The 19,180-nt window shown below is 61.7% G+C and overlaps 2 protein-coding genes across 2 annotated transcripts in view; one reads left to right on the top strand and one right to left on the bottom strand.

Moving 5' to 3' along the window:
- Nucleotides 1-10,374, top strand: part of SLC6A6 (solute carrier family 6 (neurotransmitter transporter), member 6) — a 52,011-nt gene extending 41,637 nt beyond the window's left edge. Inside the window, exons 9-14 of the mRNA XM_004692354.2 lie at nt 535-647; nt 4,258-4,395; nt 5,670-5,772; nt 6,206-6,306; nt 7,693-7,863; nt 8,830-10,374. Coding sequence (XP_004692411.1) covers nt 535-647; nt 4,258-4,395; nt 5,670-5,772; nt 6,206-6,306; nt 7,693-7,863; nt 8,830-8,976 — 773 coding nt within the window. The 3' untranslated portion in view covers nt 8,977-10,374. The remainder of the gene's footprint in view (nt 1-534; nt 648-4,257; nt 4,396-5,669; nt 5,773-6,205; nt 6,307-7,692; nt 7,864-8,829) is intronic.
- A 4,586-nt stretch (nt 10,375-14,960) lies between these two features.
- GRIP2 (glutamate receptor interacting protein 2) overlaps nt 14,961-19,180 on the bottom strand; it is a 30,004-nt gene continuing 25,784 nt past the window's right edge. Inside the window, exons 22-24 of the mRNA XM_004692212.2 lie at nt 17,605-17,748; nt 16,802-16,948; nt 14,961-16,265 (exon numbers count right to left, since the gene is read on the bottom strand). Of these exons, the coding sequence (XP_004692269.1) occupies nt 16,107-16,265; nt 16,802-16,948; nt 17,605-17,748 (450 nt within the window). The 3' untranslated portion in view covers nt 14,961-16,106. The remainder of the gene's footprint in view (nt 16,266-16,801; nt 16,949-17,604; nt 17,749-19,180) is intronic.

The raw sequence follows: 19,180 nt of genomic DNA on the forward strand, positions 1-19,180 counted from the left end.
TTTTGCCCCGTGGGGAACGTGCGGTTCAGGCCTCTTTCAATTCCTGCTCATACAATGAATGTTTTCATCATTAACTCAGAAGTAGAGACCTTTTCTTTGCTATCAAGGGCTTCAGTAGTCCGATAACCACAATTTCCCCTTTGCTTCCTTCCAGCAAACATGGGCGTGCTTGCTCTGGTTGGGGGGCTGGGGAGGCGGGAGGAGCCCTCCAAGCTGGCAGACTGAGTCCCGGCTCAGTCCCGTTTCCCGCCCCAAACACCCAGTGTCCGTCGGATCCCGACATGTGAGGAGGCCACTGTGCTGTTGCCTAGGAGACAGATGCTAAAACGGGGCCCCACCTGAGCCCGGTGCGTCCCGCCCCAAGTGAGACAGGCCTGGTCTCTGCCCCAGCGAGAGTTCAGACCCGGCTCGCCCTGCATTTTGGGTTTGGGAGACCCGTCTCAGACCCAGGTGTCTTTGTGTGAGCTGGAGTCTGGGGTGCCGCAGTCACTGACGTGTCTCCCTCTGCCCCTCCCCGTGTTCTCTTCCCTCTAGGGCCCGGCCTGGCCTTCATTGCCTACCCAAAAGCTGTGACGATGATGCCTCTGCCCACGTTTTGGTCCATTCTTTTTTTTATCATGCTTCTCTTGCTTGGACTGGATAGCCAGGTACGTAGCGCAGGTGGGGGTCCCCAGGCGCGCCCCTTCTGCCCACAGGGAGCTGGTCCTGGGAAAGCCTCCCCCTCTGAGCGTGTCGCACCCCTTCCTGCCCTCACGTCGGACTGGCAGCAGCTTCAGCCGGGAGGGGCCCTCCAAGCCCCCCCAAGGAGTGGGATGTGCCCCAAGGGTTGTCTCTGCTCCCCCCACGCCCCTAGTAGAGGAAACGGACACACGAGAGATGGGGTTCTCATGAGGCCCCAAGGGGCAGCAGGGGAGCACGTAGGGGTGCCCTGTGGAGGCTTCTGTAGGGCAGTGGGAGGCCCTGTGGGCAGAGCCGTCCGGCAGTGTGTCCAGTCCTAGAACTGGGGGCACGCGGAGACACGTGTTGGCCCCAAGGGGCTGCCTGGTCCCCCAGGGCTTTATAAGCAGCCGCGGGCTCGGGGAGCCTCGCCCAGCCTGGCCCTGCAGGCTTCCACCTTTGGAGGCGCCGTCCTCCCCTCCCCCAGCAATGTGTTCCTGGATTTCTGGCTCTGGGGCAGCAAGGTTCCAAGTCCTCCAGGCTCTTCTGTGGCCTCGGACGTGTTTCCTCCCGCCAAGCCCGCTTCCCTCGTCCCCGAGCAGTGTGATTTAGGCAGCCTCGCTGTGCGGGCGGGCACAGTGCCTGGTCCGGGCAGCCTGTGGTGCTGGAGGACAGTCAGCCTGTCTCTGGGCCCCTTTCCTGGAGTTGACGCCTTTGCACGGGGTCCTCTTCTGAGAGCAACCCCAGGCCAGGCGTGACTGCCCCTGTGCGGGCTGGCCTGGTCAGTTACCCCTGTGGGCAGTGCCACTCCGTCCCCTCGGAGGCCTGTCACTGAAAAGCAGGCATCTGCAGCCTCTCGCATGGTCTGGGGGTCCAGCTGCACCGGCGGATCTGACCAGCTGGGACCTGGGGGGGGGGGGCTGTGGTGAGTCTGGGGCTTTGCCGCCTGCCCCATGGCCACAGCCTCAAAGTCAGTGTTCCGGGCAGGGCCCTGGGGACTCCAGAAGAGACAGGAGGAAGGTTTTAGAAGGTCAGGCAGAGGAGAGGAGGCGTTTCGCTGGCAAGGTCAGGAACGAGAGGGATTTGGCAGCGAGGGGATCAGGATTAGCAGAGAAGGCAGAATGGAAACATTTGGGAGACTGAAAACAAAATACTTGTGCAGTTGTTGATGGACTTGAGCTGTGTAAACAGCAAGAGGGCCCCATTCATCATCCCGCCTTAATGAGTTTGGCCTTCAGGGGGCCCAAGCAAATGGCTTCATCGCTTCTTCAGGGTTCCGAGTCAAAGCAAAAAACAAAAACAGAGAGAGGTTAATAAATGATGAAGCATGCCATCTCGTGTGCCCAAAATAGGCCTCTTGGGCCGAGCTGCTTCCACAGTGAAGAGGTAGTTATTCATTAGATCTTCTCCCTGGGGGGCAGGTGGGGCTTGCCAGAGAACATGTGCACCCCGGCCAGGCCGCGGGGTGGCCTCGCTCTTAGGGGGCCCGTGAATGCTCCACGCCAGCCTCACCTGCTGTGGAGCCCGTACTCGAGTTAGAGCCCAGCGATGCTGCCGTGGCGGGCGAGGCAGGGACTCGAACCGAGGAATGGGAACATGGTGTCTCGGGGTCAGGGCCGGAGCGGAACCCTCCTGGCACCTGGGAACTCGGCTTCTGCTGCGGTGGCTGCCTGCACACACCTGCTGCAGGGCCAGGGAGCGCCCTGCCAGGACGGTGCTCACGTGGGCCAGGCTCCAGGCCAGGCTTTTTACGTGCATCTCGACCGCTGTCGCGGGCCAGCTTTGTGCTGTGCCCAACGTTTCCGGACACCCTCCCCTGCCTAAACCTCACCCCCTCTGTATATATGAGCTCCTGTTTGCAGCGTCCGATGTGGCCTGGGCACAGCGGCTGCTCGCTAGGGCCGGGACACTGGGCCCGGGCGGAGGGCGTGGCAGAGGTCTGGGGCCCCGGTTTGGCCTGGACTTGGTCCTGCTAGTTCGTCCCCACTTACCGAGTCCCTCCAAAAGCCTCCTAGACGTGCAGGTCCACAGCCAACCTCGTCAGAAGGGCCTCTTCCGCCCAGGGTCCCGGGTCCCGAGCGCTCGGGGGCTTCAGTGCCCTTGTGCACAGCACAGTAGGTGACCCACGCCAGGAAGCCCAGGCACATCTGGGGATAAACAGAAGAGAGCCGGAGCCTCCCAGCCCCCCCAGGCTCACCCGTCCCGCTCTCGGACGCGGGCCAGTCACCTGATTGCCAGTTACCAGCGAGACCCCTCCATTGTCAGGGAGGGGACTGGCCCAGAGAAGCCAGGGTCTGTGTCTGTGAAGGGAGGGAGGTCAGAGGAGCTGTGGGCGGGGTTGGGGTGGGGGGGTGGCATTCCCCAGAAGGGACCGGAGTCCCCACTTGGCTGGTCCTGGCCCTGACCTACAGCGTCATTTCCCAGCCCGAAGAAGGGAACGTTCTGTGCGTTGTTTTGTGCACCGTTTGCAGCTGCACACTGAGATGCTGCTTTGCAGAAGGGCCAGTGGCTCTTTGTGTTCGCAGCCCCTCTGGCTGACACCGCCGTCAGCGGTCACGGCCTGAGCCCCTTCTCGCCGCGCCCGTGGGTGAGCCTCTTGGCTCCCAAATTCCTGGCAAGTCTCTGTTCCCCGCCCCTTGCAGCACGGCAAAGGCATTTCCCTCCCTGTTGGCTCTCCTTGATCCCCTGCAATGCAGGGTCAAGGAGAAAGCAGTCGGGCTTGCCTCGGGTCAGCCCCGAAGACCTGGCCCCTGCAAGCCTCTCCCCGGCGGGGCGAGATACAGGCCTCCGGCTCTAGAGCCGTCGGAAGGCGGTCGACCCGCAGGGCGCCTGGCCACAGCCACTCACGTGGACACCAGTCCACGTGCCCGTCAACCCCGAAGTTTCCGTTGCTTGTGCACATGCACCTCAAAGTTGATGTTGAGGGGAGCCTCGGCCAGGGCTGCGGCTCTCAGGTGAGCCCTGGGGAGGTGGGAGCCGTCCTGTCCACAGGCTGGCTTGTCCTCAGCTCTCACGTAGGGATGCAGAACATCTCTGACAGCAGTGAGCGTTACCTGTGGAGGGGCCTTTCCAAGGGGGCTTTGCTGTGGGGAGTCCTAGGGAGGGTCCCCTGGTCACCTATAGCATTTGGTTCACATGCACAGGGTCATGTGGCGTGAAGCAAGCGTGCAAGTTACCTGGGTCCTGACCCCCAGAGGGTTAAAGCCATTGCGGGAATCTGATGGGGAAACTGAGGCCTGCTCAGGGAAGCCTGTGCCTGGCCCGCTGGGCTGCACCCTTGGCTGCAGAGAGGATCCAGACCAAGGAAGCAGCTTGTGCAGACAGGCAGCCACTGAGCCCGGCCCTGCGGGAGGGGCCGGCGTCTGCTGGGGCTGAGCCTGAGCAGGGGTGCACAGATGCCCCCTGCTGGCTTAGTGCGTCCCCTGTGGCTTGACCGGAGCGTGGACCTGGCACCAGGGGTGGCAGGTGGGCCTCATCACCCACAGCCCAGCTTCACAAGTTGGGGCTGCACCTTGTAGAGCCCTTCGCCAGTGCCAGGGCGCCCTCCCACCAGGGGAGGTGCTAGGTGCGTGCCACTCAACCCTGTCTTTTCCTTCCCAGTTTGTTGAAGTCGAAGGACAGATCACGTCCTTGGTTGATCTTTACCCATCCTTCCTAAGGAAGGGTTTCCGTCGGGAAATCTTCATCGCCTTCATGTGTAGCATCAGCTACCTGCTGGGGCTGACGATGGTGACGGAGGTAGGTGGCGAGGCCCTTGCCGGTGCTTCTGGGGCAGTTCAAGGCCTCGTGGTCTCTTCCCCTCCCCTCACCCCCTGGAGGCAGCACCTGGGTGAGGGTCAGGGTCTGCCCAATTAGGGGTCTTCTTCAGCCCAGGGGCGCAGCCTACACTGGGGCTTTGGGGGGGGGGACCCTAAACTCCCCCGCCCCTTTTTTATGTTGCCGTAGAAACGTGTGGCCACCTCTGTCCCACCCGCATCCAGCAAGGGGAAGGGAAGCCTTAGCTGGGACCATTTTAGCAAAGCCCGTTCACCCCTGACCGTCTGGGGGAGGACAGGGGGTGTGGGTGCCGGTGCCGGGCAGTGCAGACCTTCCACACAGCGAGCAGCGCCGGCTTGTCCATGTAGCAGGGAGTGAGCTCTGGTCAGCTGGTGGGTGGGGACAGCGGGGAGCGGAGAGGGCGTGGCAGGAGTCTGGCAGCGGCAGGTCAGCACATCCAGCGAGGAGCAGGCCCCGCGCACAGTGAGCAGAACAAGGCAGAGTGCAGCCTGCCCTGCATGTGCTGGGGCGTGGGCTCCCTGCCCCCTCCCCACCTGTGCCCCAAAGTGCACTTGCCCCCAAATGAGTTCAAGGTTGCACATCGCCTTCCTTACTGGAGGTAACTTTATCTGGAAGTGTCTGTAAGAATCCACCCCCCACCCCCACCCCCAGAAAACGGCAGATCGCTCATGCCACACCAGCAGCTGAGTGCCCCTGGGGTGGGGGTGAGTGTCCCTGCGGTCTGCCTTCTGTGTTGGGAGAAGGTTTTACAAACCTCCAAGGAAGCATTCGTGCTTCTGTGTGTGTGGTTTAATTTGTCATAGGAAGTTGAGCAACTTGTTACACATGGTCATCATCGCCTCTGCCTCTGTTGTATGAAGATCTTTATTTTTTATTGCTATAGTAGAGCTCTTTTTTTTAAGATACATTTACTTATGCATACAGAACTGGGGTACAGGCCAGAGGTATGGGGTGGGGGGGAGGCAAGAGGATTCACCAGAGGCAGTGGGGAGCAGAACAGGCAGATCGACTGAGATACACTGCTGAGGGGAGCAGCGGGCGGGTCAGGAGAGGTCTGCCGGGCCATGTGGGTCAGCTCCCTGGCCGGGGATTGAACTTGTGCTGCAGAGGCTGTGAGAGCTTCATAGCGCTGCTCTTTAACCGGTTGCACCAGCAGGGAGGGCCCTTGAGAGCTCTTTCTGTATGGAGGGGGTAGATTCCAAGTAGCAAGGCAACGTCCCATCTTCTCTTCACAGGGTGGCATGTATGTGTTTCAACTCTTTGACTACTATGCAGCTAGCGGTGTATGCCTTTTGTGGGTTGCATTCTTTGAATGTTTTGTTATTGCCTGGATATATGGTGAGTACCAAGTTTCGCATGTCCTTCCTCAAACCTTTTGGGCCTCTAGAAGCTTCAGAAACAGAATTCTAAGGGGGATTCTTGAGTGCAGCACGAAGGCCTTCCCACACATAATACCCTGCACCCCTCCCTGTGCTGAGTGCAGGGCACGGCTGTGTCTCCACAGACCTGGCACCTACCTGTCACTCGTCTGGCTGGGAGGGGTTCGTGGCGACCTCCTTGAAACCTCGGCTTGGCCAGAGTTTGGGGTCTGCCTAAGGTTGCCAGAAAAATACAGGCTGCCTCGTTACATTTGAAGTTGAGACACTTTCAGCTACGCGTGGTCTGTGCCCTGGGGCTGTGCGTTGTAGGGACCTGGGGGAGGCCTCTTCCTGCTGGCCGAGCCTCTGCTCGCCTCTGCCCCCGTGACCACCGTCTCCCTCGTCTCTTGCAGGCAGTGATAACTTTTATGACGGTATTGAGGACATGATCGGCTACCGGCCCGGGCCCTGGATGAAGTACAGCTGGGCTGTGGTCACTCCAATTCTCTGCGTTGTAAGTTCCAGTCTGTCGGGCGGGGCCGTGGCCCGTACTCCCCGGGCAGATGCTAAGTGCCGGCCTAGACCCAGCCTAGAGACGGCTGTGCTGGGGGAGCTGCCCGCAGGTTGCCGTGGGTGGCTTTGGAAGAGGTCAGGAGGGGAGAGCAGGAAGGGCATTCCTGGCCGAGGCCAGGCGTTCTGAAAGAGGAAGCGTGCTGGCGTGTTGACTTGGGGAGTCCGCGGGAGGGGAGCCTCTCTGGTGAGCCCAGCTGGGTCGTGGCTGAAGTTGAGGGGCCTCTGGGACACTGGAGTGGTGGCAGTGGCAGGTTGGGGGGGGGCTGGAGAGGCGGAGCCACGGTCCTCTTCCCACAGGCTGCCCGCCCAGCTCCGTGGGGTGTGGCCACCCACGGTGCCGCGCCAGTGCAGAGCCGGGCAGTGTGGGAGGCGGCCTGAGTGCAGGCTCGTGGGGAAGAGGCGGCATTCTACGCCCGGCTCACGCCACGGGAGCAGGGGGCCAGGGGTGCCCAGGCCAGGAGGAGTCACGGCACCCCCCACCCTGGCTTCCCCGCTGGGGTCCAGGGAGACAGCGGCGGGAGGGGGAGCAGGACGGGGCTGAGCCGTGGCCAGAGTTGTAGCCGGTTGCTCCTTGACATTTATTACTTACGGGTTGAGGCCTTCTCCTTGTGCGTATAGTCCCGGCCAAAATCAGTGCCTGTAGCAGCCTGGGCTCCGAGCGGGACAGTTCACGCGTGGAAGTGCGTTTAGTTGGGTGCAAAACCCACGTCCTCGGGCTCCCTGCCCAGGGCGGACGTCCTGGCCACCCGGGCCGGCCTGACCTGCTCTCTGGGGCTTGCGTGGCTCGGCTGGTGGCTCGGAGCTGACTGCTGCTCTCCTACATGCTGCTCACGGACGCTGTCTCCAGGGCACTGGGGAAGGAGCCCGGTGGGGGGGGGCCTTCCCAGGGCGGCATTTACGGTGCATCTGCTGTTTGCACTTGGAACTGCAGCTCGTAGTAGAGAAATGGGAGCAGACAGACATGCCCGCTGCCCTCTCTGACTCGGGGGCCGAAGACGCGACCGGCCACATGCTCTTCTGGAGCTGGGCAGGAGGGGCAGCGGGTCCATCAGGGAATGGCCTGGCTGAGGCTCCTGGGCCAGTGGCCGAAGGGCCTGGAGGCCGAAGTAGCCAGAGAGGAAGAGGGGAGAAGAGGGCAGCTCTCACTCATACTGCGTCCTGGGGTTCTGGGTAGCCCCAGCAGTTTAGAGGAGGGAAACTTGTTCACCTTTGCGCTGGGCAGAGGAGGGCCTCACAGTAGCAGAGCTCGGGGAGTCAGGCCCTTCGGGGGTCGCTGGCAGCACAGCGGATGCCCAGGGCCCTCCTGACTGCCTCCTTCTCTCCACAGGGATGTTTTATCTTCTCTCTCGTCAAGTACATCCCCCTGACCTATAACAAAGTCTACGTGTACCCCAACTGGGCCATTGGGCTGGGCTGGACCCTCGCCCTGACCTCCATGATGTGCGTGCCCCTGGTCATGATTGTCCGCCTCTGCCAGACGGAAGGACCGTTCCTCGTGGTGAGCTCGCCGGGCCCCGGGCTGGGTGCGCACAGCTGGAGGCCCAGTGGTTCGGCTGCAGCCACGCCAGCTGCAGGAGAGGCCTCGGGCTTGCAACTGGGAGCCCAGAGACGAGGGCTCCACTGAGGCGCCCTGGCCAGGAGCTGCCCCCTCCCGGTCCTGGCCCTGACCCTCAGACCATGCCTCTGCCCAAGCAAACCTCTGCCCTCCAGGTTTCTGCCTGCCAGTCTTCCCGCTGCGGTGGGGAAGTCTCTCCCTGCCTCCTTTGAAATTCCTCTAACAACACTGGAGATCCCCAGCCCTGGCAAAAGCCAAGGCTCTTTCCAAGAAATCCTGTTCTTAGAATCTCCCTTAACCTTTGGGCTTGGGCCCGCTCCAAGACAGCACTGTTTTGTTCTGGACATTTTTATTGTTATTCTCTTAAAAATCTGGAGCCAGGATGTCCTGGGGCCCGTCTCTCCCTGGGACTGGGCCGGTTTCCGGGTGGCAGCGGGAGGCCGGGAGGTGCTGACGGGGTGAGAGGTGGGGGCGGCGCACGGACCAGCCGTGGGAGGCAGGAAGTAGGCAGGGGTGTGCCAGGCGGGAACCAAGAAGCCGGGCCTCTCTGAGGGTGGTGTTTGTGGGGCCCCTCAGCAGAGGACACCGGCAGGGACCCCAGTATTCAACAGGCATTCTGAATGGCCATTTGTTAAATTATGGGGCCCAAGGTCAAGCGTCGCTTTCAAGAAGCAGCTTAAAAAAAATCAACTGACGCACTGGAATGGAATGTGGATGGCCAGACGGAGGGCGTCTGGTCTGTGCACCCGCTTTCTTCCTGCTGAAGTCCGCGTGGACCCAGGCAGGAGGTGGACGAAGGGGAGGCCAGAGAGGGTAGTCGCTGGTCGAAGCCTGCGCAGCACGCTGCCGGCGTGAGGGAGAGGGGGGAGCCAGGCTGCCTGACCACGCTGTGTGCCCTTCCTTCCGCAGAGAGTCAAGTACCTGCTGACGCCCAGGGAGCCCAACCGCTGGGCCGTGGAGCGCGAGGGGGCTGCGCCCTACAGCTCCTGCCTGTCCGTGAACATGAACGGGGCGCTCATGAAGCCGACGCACATCATAGTGGAGACCATGATGTGAGGGCTCGCGGCCCACAGGGCTGCTTCCCTGCTGTTTACTAACATTAGATTCTCGTAGGACCAGGTTTACAGAGCTTTATATTTGCACTAGGATTTTTTTTAACTGTCACAGACAACGTTACTGTGTGCGTGTGTGCGTGTGTGCAGTGCTGTGTGCATGTGTGTACCGTTTTGATTTGGGGGGATGTTTTGTACAAAAAGAAACCCCCGGGCAGATGTCCGGGGAGAGGCAGAGCTTTCATACTGAATTAGATGTATTTTATGGGAACTTGGTAAATTTTTCTTTGTCTTTTTTTTTTTTTTTTTTTTACATATGACTATATATACGCTTAGAGATTGTCGTACACTTTTTCCACTTGAATTGATCTTTCCAGCAATAGATCTCGTTTTCAAACGCAATCCTTCGGTGCTTGTGCGGCTGGCAGAAAGTTCTTCCCCACAAAACACCGGGTGGAACTTTCCTGGGACAGCAGACCCATTTTAAAGGTGAGGTACCTTCCGAAGCCTGGTTCAGGTGGATGGCAAGCAGCAGGGAGAGGACCCAGGGGCCTGGGGCAAGCAGGGCCGTGGGAGGCCCTCTCTGCGCTGGTCTTAGCTGCCAAAGCGGTGAGCCGGCCAGGGGCTGGCTTGGCCCGGCCCATGACGCTCACTCGGTTCTGAGCAGCAGACACCACTGCACGGGAGCCCCCACCCTTTGAGATCGAGGGCAGGTCGTTAGCTGGACTGTCGGGACTGAGAGGGCAGTGAGGGTCAGGAGCACTGGTAGCTGGCCATGGGGTTTGCAGGCCTCGCGGGGTGCTGCTCGGCCCAAATCCAGGTCCCTCGCGCATCTGGCACAGGGGCTGTTTGGGGGTTCCAACCTCAGAGGGCTCTGTTGGATCTGAGTGGGGTCGTGGCCACCTGCTGTCCGCGCCACCAGCCTCTCCATGCTGCTGCGGGAGGGGAGTGTCACACTTGTGGGGCCCAGGGCTGAGCAGCGGGCCAGAGGGTGCCTCGAGGGCGGCTTTCCTTTCCTCTCTCTCCGTCCTCACCCAGAGCCCTGCGGGAGGTCACAGGGTCGCCCCAGCCCCCGGCGGGGAGTGCCCAGGTGAAGGGTCAAACCCCTGCATTAGCTGGGGTCAGATATTCAGTATGTGGCACGGCGGGAGGAGGTAATGCACCACTTTCTAGAAGGTGGGATTGATGAGTCACCCCAAGAGCCCTACGTAGAGCAGTGATCCTCTCTGAACCGGGAGAAGGTGCCCCACCTTTAAAATCTTGAGGACTATCGTCACACCCCCAGCTCCCACTTGGACCTAAACTGTGCCATAAACAGTCACTTACAGTTCAGAGTCTGAACTAAACCAAACGTTGTCACACACAAAAGGCAGTGACTGCCTGGGGGGGGGGCCCCCCGAAACCCGGAACCCCCCCCTACCCCCCGTTCGGGGTGGGGGAAGCCTTTGGGGACCCCCCTCCCTAGGGGCAGAGGCCGTTCTGAACCTCGTCTTCGGCAAGCCCCCACCTCACCATTTCCACACACTCTGCCAAACAACACCGCCCTGCTCCGAGCCGGCAGCGCTCTGCCGTGCTCCTTGTGTGTGTCTGTGGTCGCCGCCGAGTCTGATTGGGTCTGTTTGGGGTTTTTCTCCCTAATTTTACCGAGTTGCAATGTGACCTGTTTTCCTTTGTCTTATGGGAATTTAGCAAACTAACCACTGTCGATGCTGGGATGGGCGAGGGGTGAGGGCAGGGGTGCTTGGCAAGTTGGGGCTGCCTGGGCATCGGGGGTCATTCATGCCCCACCGCCCCTGATGGGGCTCAGACCCTGCTGGACGACCCTGGCCATTCGGGCTGGCAGGCTAGTGGCAACATGCTGGACATGGCCCTTGGAAGGCCTTTTCTTCTAAGATTTCCAGACCAAATTCTAGACCAAAGACACATGCAGACCAAGTCCCCAGGCCTCGCCTGAAGGAGGGTCAGCCGCTGTCCCCAAGCCTGCGCCTCGACTGTCTCCCACCGCTGCCCCCCACCCCGTGTGTGCGCCCCACTCTTGTGTACCTGAAGCGCTTGGCTCTGGGTGCCGAGTGTCACGATGCCCTGCTGTGTGTCGCCACGTCAAGGAAGGGGCGGCACGCCTCGAGAATTGGGGTGCTCACCCACAGTCCCGCCAGCCGGCTCAGGCAGGGAGCTGCAGAATGGGCTTGTAGGGCCCCCAGGGGAACCCAGCCCCCTGGCGTCCGGCAGGCAGCACCTCCACTTTCTGGCTGCTCTTGGACCATTTGGACCCCAGGCCGTGGCTCTGTGGGAGTCTCCGGGGAAGCCGACCCTTCCCCCTGGCCTGCCCAGCCCCCTGCAGCCTTCTGGGAGCACCCCCTTGAGATGAGTGCCCCTGAGGAAGCTGAGCCCAAAGGAACTTTTGGTGAGCCGGAGGCCACGTGGGGGTTCCACACCGCAGCGGGAAGTGACCTCGGATGGTGCCTTCTGGAACTCCCTTTGCAGGACGTACACCAGGTCTCTTGTCTTGGCCCAGGCCCCCAGCGCTCTCCCAGAGACGGGATGAAGCCCTCGGGCGCTCCAGCAGCACGCACGCCCCCACGCCCCGGCCCTAGTACAGGCCTCTCACGGCAGTGGTCTGGCCAGCACCCCCACTCCGCCCTTCTCTGTGGGAGCCCCTCTGGGCAGCCAGTGCTGACACCGCAGACAGGAAAGGACCCAGGAAACCCTTGCCGACCACCAGCAGCCCGCCCAGTCCTCACGCCAAGGTCAGGCAGCCCCGCCTGGCTGGCCTGAGATGCTGTGAACACCACTGTGCAGAGCTCCAGACCACACAAACCCGGACCACAGAGCCAGAGGGGCGCGGCCACGCCCGGCCCCCACCGCACTCCCTTTGTGGGGCGCCATGTTGCTGTTCTCGTGGGTGTCCCCACTGGCATGACCCCTGGGGGGGGTGTTACAGATTTGGTTTCCAGTTGGGATGTTGGCTCCATTTTGGTTTTTTGGTTTTTTCCTTTTACCCCAATTAATTTCCAAATCCCCAGCAACTGTGACTGTATTTAGCACAAAGGAAAGCTGAGAAATGTGGGTCTTGCCTCCTTCCAGAAATGTCTGGCTCATCAGGACTTTTTTTTTAAACTTCAAAATATTTTTAAGGTATTTTAAACTTTTGTAAAAAAAAAAATCAACCAACAAGAGACTCTTCTGAGGAGGAACCTTTGTATTTGATAAGATTTTTGGTGTGTAATTCAGTCTTGCAGTACCCAAGCTTTTGTGTATAAATGTTTTCTGATATGAGTCCCTGTATCTTCAGGGCTTTTCTTTTCCTCTTTTGCTTTTTAGATAAATATGTATATCAATATTTTAAATTCATCTTTGCTCTTTTTTTTTTTTTTTTTTAGAGGAGTTTGTAATCACCTTACAACATGAAAATAAACATTTCCTTCTTAAATCCAGCACGGCTGTGGCATGTTTGGGGGAGGCTGTTTCCTCGTGCTTGGCTAACGCCTCACAGCCGGTCCAGGGTGTTCAGAGCCTACAGGATGCTCTCGCAGGTGGCTCTTGTCAGCCGGGGCTGGAGCACAGGTGCGTTGCTCCAGGTCTGCTCGGGCTGCACAAGGTCGTTGTCCACATCGCGGTCCTGGGCCTGACCCCCTGGCTCTGCCCAGTGCTGAGCTGTCCGGGTAAAGCACCACCTGCTTTGAGGCTGTGGGTGGCTGGAAGCCACGTCCCTGCACACCAGGCCCTCCCCCGGAAGAGGGCCCGGCGCCAACCTGAGGTCGCAGGTGCGCACAGTTACCTGCTAATCACTTAGGGCGGGCGGGCGAGCTGGGCGCGGTCAGCCCGGAAGCTGGAAATAAGGATGACGCCAGGTCTCTGGCCTGGGAAGGTGGTCACTCGACACGGGCATTGAGCCAGGCTGTCTGGGGACCCCCCACGAGGCAGGGCAGCTGCTGGGTTCTGTCCCCCGGCTTCTCAGCAAGCCGCTGTTCTGCCTCCCTCCCTCCCTCTGCTCAAATTCTGGTCCTGTCTCTCTGACCCTGAGCAGGTTATTATGTACCTCGCTGGGCCTCATTTGTTCGTCTCTGTTGGGGTGAACAGCCACCTCCGAAGCTATCTGAAGGACCCGGGGGTGCCCAACAGTGGCGAGCACTTGGCCCGCCAGGGAGGGCTGCCCCTCTGGGGTCTGTGTGGCCAGCTCACTGCTCCCCGTTCCTGAGATGTCCCGGACTGTCACCCTCCCTGCGCTGGGGAGAGCAGGGTCCCCTGGGCGGCCCCCATCCTGGCCCCCAGTCCAGCTCATCCCACTGTATCCTCCATGACCGCATAGCTGTGCCCCCCAAGGCCTGGCCTGCTCGCCCGCTCTGGGTGGACACCCCGTGGAGATCCCCCAGGCCGAAGGGGCTCCGGAGCGCCCTCACTCAGCTGCCCCTGAGTCCCCCCCGCCAGGCATGACCGTATGGGGTCCTGTGACCTCCAGCCCCACTGGTCCTCCAGGCCTTCTCCTTGAAAGCCACCAAGTTAATACCCAGCTCAGGCCTTCGGCTGGCTGAACCCGCTGCCTGGGCACATCCTCTGCCTCTCCGCAGGGCGGGCTCCAGATCCTGCAGGGCTGTCACCTCTACCTGACCCCCAACTCTGTCCCCATCCCGGTTCCTCTGGCCATTGCACCCGATACCTCCTGAAGGGTCTCCTTAGGGTTAACTGGAAGGGGAGCAGCAGCTTAGGGCACGGAGACACCAGTGTCGCAGGGCCAAACAGCTGACTCCCAGCCCGTGGTTAGGAAAGAACAGCAGATACCCACTCCAGGTGCATTTAGACAGTTTTATTTAAAAACATTACCCCAGAGGCCCGCCCCCCAGCTCCCAAGTCTTGGCAAGCCCTGGTGGGAGAGGTGTGCGCGGGCCCACGCTGACCCCAAACGGCCTTTGTAGTGCGCCCCTGGGCATGTGTGCTTCCCGGGAGCCCGAAGAAAACCCCGTAGAAAAATACTTTACAAGGAATATGCTCTCATCTCAGCCAGAGAAAAATACAGCTTTTAGGGGGTGGGAGGGACACGTGGCAGGGGCTGTACCCGAAATGCATAGGCAGGCAGGACGCTCACCGGGGCGGGGTCAGGGAATGTCAAGTGTGGGAGGAAGAATCCCCATGAGGCGCCAGAAATATTGCATATGAGGAGGCGGCCTTGGGCCTGGTTGCATACGTGGGGTGGGGGGTGGCTTCAGGGGTGGCGGAGGCCACAGCCTGAGGGGGAGCATTGGTTTGGTCCCGCAGGAAGCATCTTCTCACCTGCCACCTGCCCTCAAAGGCTCCTTCCCAGTACAGAGGCCCAGGGAGCAGGTCTCGGCGAGTCTGGGCCACCTGCCCGAGCTGCACAGCTGAGGCCGTCCCTGCTGCGGGCAGGCTCCTGCCGTGCCCCTTCCCCCCCGGGTGTTTACCCGGAGTCCAGGGACAGACACCAGGCAGTCCAGCCCGAGGAGGACTCTCCACAGGTGGGAGAGGGGGTGAGGGTGGGGTGGGGGGGAGGGAGGCTTGGGCCCAGGAGTGCCCGTGGGCGGTGGGGTGGGGGGGGCCAAGCAAGCTGAGGAGCCTCCCAGACTGCCCACTCCTTGGTTTTCGGGGGCGTCCTGAATCTCAGGGTTCACGCAGCAATCCAACAGCGAACCAGGCAGAAGCAACTGTTCGCTTGAGTGGAAGTACATTCCCTCCAGGGGACACGGGCCCTGGGGGTGGGCCCCCCTCTTTTCCTGAGACCCCTGTGAAGAGCTGGGTTGGGACCTCCCTGGTGGCACAGGGGTTAAAGACAGCGCTCAGGCGGGGCAGCACTCTGGCCTGAATCCAGTCACCAGCCAGGGAGCTGACCCAGGGCGGGGCAGGAGGGGGCAGACCTCTCCTGCCCCGCCCGCCGCCCCCCTCAGCAGTGTGTTTCAGTCCCTCCACCTGTCCTGCTCCCCACTCTGTCTCTGGTGAAGCCTCTCACCTCTCTCACCCTGCACCTCTGCCCTGTACCCCAGTTCTTGTACACATACATAAATAAACCCTAAAAAAAAAAAAAAGGTGGTGAGACCAGCGCATCCCCAGACCTGGCCAGATGCCACCTGACCTGCTCCCTCCCAGGGCCACAGCCCCAGCCACCAGCTGGAGGGGCCAAGCCCTTCTCAAAAGCAAAGGGGTCTGGCCTGTGGAAAATGGGAGCAGTGGTATCAAGGGGTGCTGGTGCTTCCAGGGTTTAAGTGAAGACAGACGTGGAGTGACCACTTTGGACACTGCCGTGTGCGAACGAGGGAAGGGCCCGGGTCAGCCGCCGCCCCGTCTCTCCCCCCCCATCTCACCGCACGGGGGGGGCCCACCCCCCACGTCATTCCCGTGCTTTCCACTTTCAGGGAGGGGCTGGGCGCCGAGGGTGTGCAGAGGGGCCAGCGGCCACCTGTCCACCAGAGGCAGGAGGCCTGGGAGGTTAGAGCGGCCGGGGAGCCGCCGGGGGTCGGGCTGCAGACAGACGCCCCCCGGAATCACTGACTTTCCGAACCAGGGGGGTTCGGCCGCCCCAGCTCAGCATGGACACGAGCCGCGGCCCCGGAGTTCTAGGGGTAGGGAGGCAGCCTTGGACGACGCCACGGCCCCACGGCCCTGCAGAGAGTGCCCCCCACGCCCACTGCCCCCCACGCCCCCCCCTAGAAGCTCCCACCAGGAAACCAGGCATCCGAGCAGGCGAGAACACATCTCTGCTGCCCGGCACCGCGGTCAGGGAAGGCCCGGGGGAGTCCGGCTCCTGCTGTTGCCCGCCTGTGACGGGGACCTGGTGCCCCGCTCCCGCTCCACAGCTCTGCTGGAGAAAGCGCTCCCCACACGGAGCCGGGCTCAGCTCACAGCAGACATGCTTCCGAGGAACGCCGAGTGGCCCGTGCTGGCCCCTTGAGCGAGCCACCTCCAGGCTTCTTGGAGACCCGACATGGAGAAAGATCTAGACGTCACCCCACTGGGGCAGAGATCTCACTGCCTGGCGCCCAGACCACCCCAGAACTGGGGAGCGCAGACCAAGGCCATCGGCGGCAGCCCAGTGCCTGCCAGACCGACTGACGGACGCGTGGGTGGCCGCTTCTCCTGCGGTTACAGGTCGGGGAGCCCCCGGGGTGTCTGGACCACAGGCCGACTTCAGAGCATCCGGGGGCTGCCGGGGCCTGGTGTGCGGGGGGCTCGGCCGCTCTGGCCCAGGGGGTTCCGGCTGACAACCAGCTGCAGGACATCGCCCGCCTCGGCCAGGAGCGGCACTGCCAGGCAGCAGTCGAAGTCCCGTGTGCGAACGTGGTTGACCTGTGGGTGCAGCCCGGGGACAGGCCAGTCAGCCCTCCTGGATGAAGGTGGGGTCCTGCCATGGCGCCTGCCCCCCAAAAGGCCGGGCCGGAGCACACGCAGGAAGCCGCGGCTCTCTCAGCCCTTGGGCCTGTTTGCTCAGAGGCGACCTGGGAGCTCCCAGCCTCCTCCCTGCAGCCCTGGTGCCCTCTGCTTCCTTTCTATTTTACACTGGCCTTGCATTTCAAGCCAGGGGTGCTGGCGTTTGGTGCCTCACTGAGGTGACAAGATAACCTATTCAGTAATTCAGCACAAATGTGGTAAAGTTCATGCCGTAGCTGGGCAAGGGAGTGGTGGCCCTGGTGTTGGGGCCCAGAGCCCACAGCTGCCCTCTGCTCACCTGCGGCCAGGTGCCCTGCAGCTGGTGGGGGGGGGGCACTGACCTGTAAGCCTCGAGGGCCATGGGGAGCAAGCTGGGGCTGAGGAGGATAGGGCCGGTCCGGGCCACTGCCTGATCTAGGAGAGGCCACTCTCAGGGCGCCCTGCCCCGACATTACCTGAAGGACCCTGTCAAAGGGCCGGAGCCCCCCACGTTGAGCTGGGCCGTCGGGGCGCACGGTGTGGACGTACACGCCCTTCTCCAGGAGACCGTCTGAGACGCTGAACCCAAAGTCATTCCGCAAGGTGTCCTTGTACAGGGTCACCTGGGAGCAGAAGGGCCGGGAGTGCTGACCTTTGCCTCCCACAATAGCCCCAGGCCCTTGCTCTGGCCTCGGGACCCAGCCCCGCCTCGCCACTGCACACCCCCTTTCAGGCCTCAGCATCCCGCGGGGGCATCCACAGGCCTCCCTTCTGGCTCCCACAGGCCCCCGCTCAGGACCGCGGCTGCGGACAGCAGGGGCCTGCAGCCCTTCGGTCCTCCGGCTCTCAGAGCCAGGGAGGCCGCTGAGGGGCTTCCCACACACGCCACACTAGTTTGCCTCCCAGCTCACCAAAAAGCTGCTCCCGGCTGGAGCTTCTTCTGGGAGCTCCAGGTTGAGAGTTTTGTGTTTACTTTTTCTATGAAGTGGCCTTCAGCAGCCGGAGATGCAGGCCCCTCATGGACGCCAGCGATTGCATGTGCGAATGCCTGTGCACGGATGGTGCGCCTTGATTCTTACACGCGCACACGCTCACGACAAGTGTGGCAAAAGTGATTCTACCCCGAGTACCAAGGAGACGCAATGGGAAAAGCCCGGATGACGGGAGACGGGAGCTCGGCCGGTGCAAAAGCCCCTTCTCATGATAGAGGAGAGCCCCGAGCTGGAGTCTCGCGGCCCAGGACGGGGGTCCTGGCCTCCTGGGCCGCCCCCACACCCACCTTGTGCATCTCCAGGGGAGTCGGCAGCAGCAGCTCCTGCCTGTTTTCAGGGGAGGCCCGCATCTCCCGGGCCCTGCGCCAGGGCCGGCGGCCAGGCCTGCCTTCGAGGGCCACACTCTGCACAGAGCCCGTCATGATGGACGCCTGTGGGGGGACGCAGCCCTTCACCCTGATGCTCGCTTGCTGGCTCTGCTCCCCTCAGCACCTGGCACCTGCCAGCCTCCACGGTCCCAGACAGGGGCCCCGACACGGGGCTCGGCCCGGGGGCGGGGAGCCGGTGACCCCGCTCCAGCAGTCGGGCTGAAGTCCCTGCGTGGTAGCTCAGACTCGGCACTTCATGCACGGACCTCACTACCGTCACAGCGGTTCCTCTGAGGAGCTCTGAGCGGGTAAATACTGTTCCTTCCGCGCACTGCCCCCACCACCGTTTCATAGATGAAGAGATGGGGTTTGGAGAGAATGACTTCAGCCAGAGTCCGGCCCCAAAGGCCGGGCTCTTAGCCGCTCTGCTATCTCGACAGCCGCACAGCTAAGTAAGATCAAATTAGACGCGTCAGCACGGCCTGCGGCTTAGGCTGTGACACAGGGAGGGCACGGAGGGCCAGGCCAGCAAGCTGGCGCAGGTGGGCGCCTGGGAAGCTTCCGCAGCTGCCGTCTGCCGTCTGCAGCCTGAGCACAAGGAGGAGGGGTGGGAAGAGAGCCCCGAGGCCAGAGCGCCCGGGCAGTGCCCCTGGCTGGGCTGAAGCTGCGTGGGCGGGGGGTGGGGGGTGCGCGCCTGCCAGGGCCAGGCTGGAAGCCGAGCACCGTGCCCGACTGAGAAGCGCTGGCTTCATGCCTGCAGCAATGGGGAGACTAAGGGTTGAGAGGAGTTGGGCAGAGAAGGCTGGCAATGAGCTGTGTGGGCTCAGAAGTGTTTCTACTGCTGCGTGGAGACTGGACCACAGAGATGGTCCTGGAGGGGGACCGGGTAATTGTCCAAGCAAAAGGCACTGCGGTCTGGTGCCCGGGAGGAGGAAGGAGCAGTCAGGACTCGGTCACAGGCGCTGACAGAGGCGCTGGACCGGGAGGCCTGGGCTAGTGGGAGGGCAGGTCTGTGCCCGAGGGAAACTCATTCACCTTGAGACTGGGACTCGACTGAGGGGTGTGCTGGGTGGGAGTTTACTTGTGAGCGTGTCGAGTTCCTAACACAGGAACCTTCTTTCCCCCGCTGCCCAGCGCCACTGTTGACCCCCTAAGGGAAGGTGCGGTGTGATAACAGCTGCCTTTAGTCCAAACTGTTGGGTTGGGGTGGGCCCAGGGACAGAATGTGGAACAAGGGAGCACGGAGTTAGTACCGCTGGCCCTCTCCTGCCGGGGCAGCCAGGATCCGAACGAGAGGATAGAATCACCGGCACGTAAAATCAGGGGTTCAGGGGTCCTAGACTCTGACCACAAAAATTGGATTCTCACACCTCCAGGTAGGCAGACCAAGCTGCATCTCCCGCCAAATGTGGTGGTAGGTCAAATTTTTAAAAATCAACAGAGCAGGAAAGAAAGATCTAGAGATAAGCTGAGCAGGTACAGACCCGCCTGGCCC

The sequence above is a fragment of the Condylura cristata genome, unplaced genomic scaffold, assembly GCF_000260355.1.
Source record: "Condylura cristata isolate star-nosed mole 26May11 unplaced genomic scaffold, ConCri1.0 scaffold00033, whole genome shotgun sequence".
NCBI lineage: Eukaryota > Metazoa > Chordata > Mammalia > Eulipotyphla > Talpidae > Condylura > Condylura cristata.